The following is a 7,667-nucleotide window of genomic DNA, read 5'->3' on the forward strand; positions in this document are numbered from 1 at the left end:
ATATATATATATATATATATATATATATATATATATATATCATCTCAACATATTATCATCCATTTTGATAATATTATTCTTGAAGAATAAATTTAAAACATAAATGGTTCCAAACCAATTATTTTTCCTCAAATCCAACAATAACTATATTATTAGTATCAAAAGACAGATAACATAAGGAATTACTAACCTTGAAATTACCTTTAAATTTATAATCTCACCTTGTTTAGCAGAGTCTCGTGTTGATAACGTGTTATTAAATAACTAAGAATAAAGAAGAAGAGTTGAGAGAGAATAGATCAACTAGATTTTGATAGATCTTATCTATATAGACATTCAATATAATGTAAATACATCTATAACATATGTATTAAATTTAAACAAATAAATCCAAGACTTTTTATTAAGTTTTTGTTTTAGGCTAATTTCCTGCTTTTATAAAGCAAAAAATTTAATAGCTTGTTTGGTTGAAGTGATAAGGAAAAATACTTAAATAGTATAAAATCTCTCATAAATATAGAAATTACAAATTTAACTCATGAAACCATGATTTGTCCAACTTACTCAAATTTATTAATTTATATCATTTAAAAATGAATTAGGCTGATAAGTAGTACAAATTAACCCATAAAAAAATTGTCTTAATATTTTTTTGGAGATTATAAAATATATATAGCTAAAATAAAAAAATAATTTTATTAATTCGTCACAGAATTATAAAAGGACAAATAAAAAAAAATTATAACTTAATAAGAATTTATTTCTGTCCAACACATGCATGCCATTTAGTCAAAATAAAGCAATTTAATTTCTTTGGCCCAACATTATTTTAGTGAAATTGCCAACATTTCTCTGGTTGCGTGATTATGAAATGTCTCATTATAATCACTTTTAGTAGTTTGATTAATATGATTAACTGACTATATTTATGTAATGTTAAAATTGGTTCCCAGCTAATCAAGCACAAACCTCCATTCACCCATGTGCTTCATTTTGGGATATTTTCAAAAATATACCATTTGAAAAAAAATAATTATATTATTAGCTCGTCTCATGGGTTTACCTAGTGCGATTTACATCTCCTGTGTGATTTACGAGCGATTGCACAACGAGCGATTTACCAAGTGCGCACAAAGTGCTCACCACAGAGTGCTCACCCAAAGGGCAGAGGCTGTGGCAGAGGTTGTAGCGGCTTCGGGTTATCCTGAAATTTCCAAAAAAAAAAAAAATATTATGCAAGTTTATATAATATTATGAATTTACAGTATACAAATCTCTCTCTCTTTATATATATATATATATATAAGTTTAGCCGGACGTACCTCGCACATGTAACGTTTGATTATTTAAAATTAAATGATTTTATCTATTGCAGAGATTTTAATGAAGTGTAAAAGTTTAAATCACTTTTAAAAGACTCTTCACAATTTAATATAATAACGTAAACATAAACATACTTTTTACTGTAAGAACATATATATTTTGCATCATCACTTTTACGTTTTGTCATGCAGTACCTCCTTCCCTTGCTGCTAGAGGCTAAGAGAGACGCATCAATTTGAATCATATTTGTGGTATGATTATTTTTCTTTTTTATTTCTATATTTAAAATTCTTCCTTTGTTTTAAAGTCAAATCTTTACAAATTCATTGTTATTACGTACTTAAAACTTTTAAACATTTGGTACTTTTTGAATTTTTCTTATTTTAACGTTTTTATATTTATTTCTAGATTTTTCAAATCTTCTTTAAATCAAATTTAGGTGATTTAGAATTCTAAAATTAATGAAAAAAATATTAGTGGTCATTAATTCTGATGACTTCTAATAAGGAAAGGTTTTACCATAAATATATTTAATTAATTTTCAACTCTTAAATATTAGGAAAAATAGTGAAAGATTTTACCATAAATTTATTTAATTAATTTTCAACTTTTAAATATAAATATTAGAAAAAAAATAGTGAAAATACGATTTTGTCTAAAGCAAAGACTTTTAATAAAGGACAAAAAGTTCAAATTACATTTTTAAGGCCTTTTACACTTTTAATATATTATTATTATTATACATTATAGATAGATTATAGCTATAAATCATAGATATAGATTATAGATTATAGATTAAGATTATAGATTATATATATAAACGTGCATAATGTATAAGAGGTGATCATATATACTTTTACGTTGACATCTTATACATAATTATACACACATTTAAATATCAATTCATATAGGCAAATAACCTTCCCTCTTTACTAGGTTCCTCTTTTTTCCCCTATTTATTTGTGTCACCTTGACATAATAACCCTTTTTATAAATCCAAAAAAAACTTATTGCTTCATCAAGGTAACTGTTGGAGTTTTATTTGTTTACAGTGGGTAAATTATATATTAGTTGTATATATTTATTTATTTTTTAAAAAATAATTACTTATTTGACAAAGCGTGGTGTTAAACAGTGCAACATCCACATTATATCTCTATATAAGTACATGCATGTGTGAAGAAAATATTGAGCAATAAGGTGAAGAAAAAGCATATATATATATATTAGCATTATTATTCAAAATGACAACATCTTTCCCTATGAATGCTGGTGATGGTCCTTATAGCTACTTCAAAAACTCCCATTTGCAGGTATTAATTAATTAATATGTTAATTAGTGCCACTTAAGTATTTAGTAGATATCTTCTGATTGACCTTACCTAGGTTAAACTCTATTTTGTAATTGCATGCAGAGAGAAGTGTTAGATAATTCAAAGGAAATGGTGAGAGATGCAATTACTCGAAAGCTTGACATCAAAAAAATCATGTTATCTTCTTCAAACACATTATGTATTGCAGATTTTGGATGTTCAGTTGGACCAAACACTTTCATTGCAATGCAACATGTTGTACAATCTCTAAAAGAAAAATACCATAATACCAATATTCTTGAATTCCAAGTATTTTTAAATGATTTCAACGCCCTCTTTCGATCACTACCCATCGACCGATCCTACTATGCACTCGGAGTTCCATGAACATTCCATGGTAAATTATTTCCATCGCGATCGATACATTTTGCACATTGTTCTACTGCCATACATTTTTTTTGTCAAGAAGACTACTCAGGATGCGATCATACCAACACTAACGCATTGGATCCCATTAGAATTTCGAAGCTAAGCGTGCTTGAGCGAGAGTAGTGTTAGAATGGGAGACTCCCTGGAAAGTCCTCGTGTTGCATCCCTTCTTTGAAAGAGAGTCTTGGAGTAGCTGGTAAAGTCACGGGTTCAAGACTTGAAAACAGCCTCCGACAGAAATACAAGGTAAGACTGCGTAGAATACACCCTTGTGGGTGGGACCCTTTTTCTAACCCTGCGTATTGCGGAAGCTTTAGTGCACCGAACTGACCTGACTACTCAAGTGAGAGGACCAAAGTAGGTATATTTTATATCTTAGGTCCTAATAACTATGGATTGAAGGGAGGGTGTCAAAGTGTCAAACCTTACATCTAAATGTGTTTGTGATACCCAAAGAAATAGTAACTAAAGATAACCATAAAGTAACCAACATGGTACAGCGGATGGGGCTGCTCCACCCTTAACCAAAGGTCGATGGTTCGATCCTGGATATGGAGAAAAACTCTATTGGGAGCTCTACCCCCAAATGGGCCCCTACCCGGCACGAATACGAATTAGTCAGGTAGTTGTGACAAGTGCAAAAAGGTGTTAAATTGTACTAATAGAAAGGAAAATAATATCTCCAATAATTTACTATACAAATTTTGTCCACAATACCAATTAATTATTTGATTGAAATCATCTTTTGTTAGGACATACAATCAATCAATTTTCACTCATATTTTCATTTTTTATTTTCGTGTGCGTGCTTATATAGGGTCGAAACTTCATTAATGAGATCATATTGAGTATATTTTTGTATATAAAGCGATATATCAAGTTATCTTTATTGTTGCAACACATATGACATTTTTTCAAAGTTAAAATTTTCATTTTGGATGTTGGCCGTTTTTTTATATAGTTGAACTCTATATAAGCTAAAGGTGTCAAACGGGCCGGCCCGAACCGGCCCACTAAAGGAAACCGGACCGGTTTGACCCGGCCCGGTAAGCCCAAGGGCTTTTAGGGCCCGAGTTTTGGTCCGGTTGGGTTTTGGATTTGGGCCCGGTTAATCCGGACCCAACCCGGTTATGGCCCGCCGGTTAACCGGCCCGGCCCGGCTCGGATAAGCCCGGTTATTTTTTTATTTATTTTTGTAAGATTTTGGAAAATTGGGCCAAACTAGCCGTTGGACCAATGGCTCTAATGGTTAGTTTGGGCCCAAATATTAAAATAAAAGTTTTTTTTATTTAAAATCATTTTTTAACCCCCAAAAAATTTCTATAAATACCCTACACTTTCAAATCATTTTCCACACAATTTTTCATTCTCTCAAATCTCATTCTCTCTCAAATCTCATTTCTCAATTCTCAATTCTCAAATATTCTATATATTTAATTTCTAAAGTGCTCACTTTAATTTTTTTAATTTTGCGATTACTAAGTACAAGTGGAAGTTTCTAAAGTCGCAACCTTCGGATACTTCCAAAATTTGGTATTGTCGTTCTATCTCTTACTTTTAATTTTTAATTAGTGTATTAATTATTGAATATTTATTTTTATTACTTTTTGTGTATTTTGAATATTTTTTAGTTTGATTTATACTATGGATAAATTAAGAAACCTTGGTAAAAGTGTCAAAATTTTTTGTCCTGGAAGCAGTAGTAGTAGCAAAAAGAGAATTACTAGTGGTAGAGGTACTTCAAGTACTAGATATACCCGTGTGCCTCGCCTCCGGTACCACTTAGTCAACCTTTTGAGGAAGAAATACGTGTAGGTGCTCACGATATGGATTATTTAGAAGTTCAAGAAAATTATGGTATAGAAGAAGAAAATGAAGTAGATGCGGTTGATTTAGATGAAGATGATGAAAATATTGGTGAGACACCCAAAGTAGGAAATGCTAGCGTTAGATCCGAATCGGTTAATCTCCCTCCCCATCCTCCCCGTGCCCCAAGAGTTCGTAAACAAACTAGTGTTGCATGGCAATTTTTTGAACGTATATCAAATACTGAGATGCAATGCAATAGTTGTCAAAAAATATATAAGCATAAAAGAGGAGGCAAGCAAGGGGTACTGGTATGTTAATGAGACATTTAGCTGAAGAACACCAAAGAGAGTTGCACAAGGTGGTGAGGCTATTGGTGGGCCCACACAAACTAGAATGGACCCAACAACCGGTCGCGTAATGAAGAAGCATAATAAATTGAGGGACCGGGAAGAAATAGCAAAAATGGTAGCTGTAGGTTGTTTGCCTTTTAGTTTTCCTTCTTCTGATGCTTTTATTCATTATATTCAAGCAATTTATAATCCTAATTTTAGTGGTATTTTGTAGAAGTACTTGTCGGTCTGATATTTTTAGACTTCATTCACAATATTAGTTTTATTTATCTACATTATTAAAAATATTCAATGTAGAATATCCCTAACTTCTGATCTTGGTCGTGCTATAAATAAAAATGATTATTTAACCGTTACTTGTCACTGGATGGATAGTAATTTTGTGATGCAAAAACGTATTCTTGCTTTTTTATATGATGAAGATCGTAAACATAATGGACAATTTATTGCTGACTCGATACATAAAGTTGCAGCATTTTATGATATCGAAAATAAAATCTTATGTATTGCTTTTGATAATGTTTCTAACAACAAGACAGCTATAACAGAGTTGAAATCGAAGCTATCACTGCCGTTACCTGAAATTTTTCATATTAAGTGTGCATGTCATATATATAATTTAATTGTAAAAGATGATTTTGAGTTTTTTGAGATTTATATTGAAAAAATCCGTCTTGCTGTTGGTTTTATACAAGAAAATAATCGTAGATCGAGAATTAAAGAATTTAAAGTTAAATGTCAAGAAAATGGACTTGCACCGATATTGATGCCTAAGGAAATTGATATTAGATGGAATTCTACATATGATTTTTTAAAAACTTGTTATAAATATAGAGTTCCTATTACATTAGTTTTTAATCAACATTGTGGTTCATTTGTTGATTCTGCCAATTGCATGCTACTTGATTCTGATTGGGCAGTAATTAATGATCTTGTTAAGTTTTGAAAAATAATTTATGTAGCTACGGTTGAATTTTTCGGTGCTTATTATCCTACTGTCTGTAGTATTTTGGGATGTATAACCGATATTTTTGGTTTGCTCAAAGAATATAAAAATAAAGAAGGTTATGGAAATGCTGTTGGTGCCATGTTTACTAAATTTAAAAAATATTTTTTCCCGATTCCCCCTATTTTCTTGGTTGGTGCTATGCTAAATCTGTGCATTAAATACCATACTATGTGCCACTTTAGTACTCTTATTTATCGTAACTTAAAAATAAATACTAATAATGATTCTGAACAAGTACAACCTAATTTGTGGACGGCTACGTCTGATGCGAATGCTTACATAGATAAATTATATAACCACTATGTTGATTTAGTTGATTTAGCTGTACCGACACATATCAGTCTAACTGTCGCTCCTCATCCTCCCGAAGTGCCATCATTTTCTAAAAGGCCGGCACATTATGATTTTCCTGATTCCTTTTATGATTTACCCTGTTGGAACAGTGTTGATGAGGGAGCTTACACATCAACTTATCGGGAAGAGCTTAAGTATTATCTTCGGTCGCAGCCAGAGGATCGCAGACGACGGATCAACGCATTGGATTGGTGGAGGAATAATGAATTACAATATCCTGTGCTTTCAAGATTAGCTAGAGATATCTTGAATGTTCCAATGTCAACCGTTGCATCAGAGAGCGCCTTTAGTCAGGGACGACAACCGACACTCATTGGGAAGCAATGCAATGAATGTTTTAGTTTGCCTCAGAGATTGGATTAGAGCAGAAAAAAGAAATCAAGGAATAGAACCGGAGCCGAAGGATGAGCAGAAACTTGAAGAAATTATGACTTCGCGGCAGAACTCAGCAGAGTCAAGTCAAATGCATGGGTTTGCCCCTATTGACTTTGACTATCCTATGCAAGTTCATGTTAATATTAACATGGATGAGTTGGAAAAAATGATGCATAATTTGTAGATTTTTTATTCATGTAAATTATAAATTTTGGATCATTTTGCAATCAATAAAATTCAACATTCATTAATTAACTATCAAGTATTATTAATTTATTATAAGTAGCATATGTTTTGTATATTATTGTATATATCTTCTATACACATGTATATTTAAAGTATATATTTAATGTATCCAAGTGTATATGTTTTACAAAGTAGTATATAACTATATATATATATACATATTGTAGTATATATAAATGTTTATTCTAGAATAGTACATATTTTATTTAAAGTAGTACATATATATTGAATGGTGTGTGTATATCTTCTATAGACGTATATATTTAATGTATACATGTGTATATGTTTTATAAATTAGTATAATATTACTATCTATCTATTGTAATACATATATATTGTAGTATATAGTTTATTTAATTTTAAAGTAGTACATATATATTGAATGGTGTGTATATATCTTCTATAGACGTATATATTTAACGTATACAAGTGTATATGTTTTATAAATTAGTATATAAG

At 30.8% G+C, this 7,667-nt stretch overlaps 1 protein-coding gene and 1 pseudogene across 1 annotated transcript; both read left to right on the top strand.

Annotated features, from left to right (window-relative positions):
* The first annotated feature begins 2,171 nt into the window (after positions 1 to 2,171).
* LOC124886366 (zinc finger BED domain-containing protein RICESLEEPER 4-like) lies at positions 2,172 to 7,217 on the top strand. Its single transcript, XM_047394308.1, has 2 exons — positions 2,172 to 2,636; positions 6,677 to 7,217. The coding sequence occupies exons 1-2, from the start codon at positions 2,590 to 2,592 to the stop codon at positions 6,948 to 6,950; spliced, it is 321 nt and encodes a 106-aa protein (XP_047250264.1). The 5' UTR covers positions 2,172 to 2,589; the 3' UTR covers positions 6,951 to 7,217.
* LOC124886785 lies at positions 3,114 to 3,232 on the top strand (annotated as a pseudogene).
* Positions 7,218 to 7,667: the final 450 nt, after the last annotated feature.

This window comes from Capsicum annuum, chromosome 8, assembly GCF_002878395.1.
Source record: "Capsicum annuum cultivar UCD-10X-F1 chromosome 8, UCD10Xv1.1, whole genome shotgun sequence".
Classification (NCBI taxonomy): domain Eukaryota; kingdom Viridiplantae; phylum Streptophyta; class Magnoliopsida; order Solanales; family Solanaceae; genus Capsicum; species Capsicum annuum.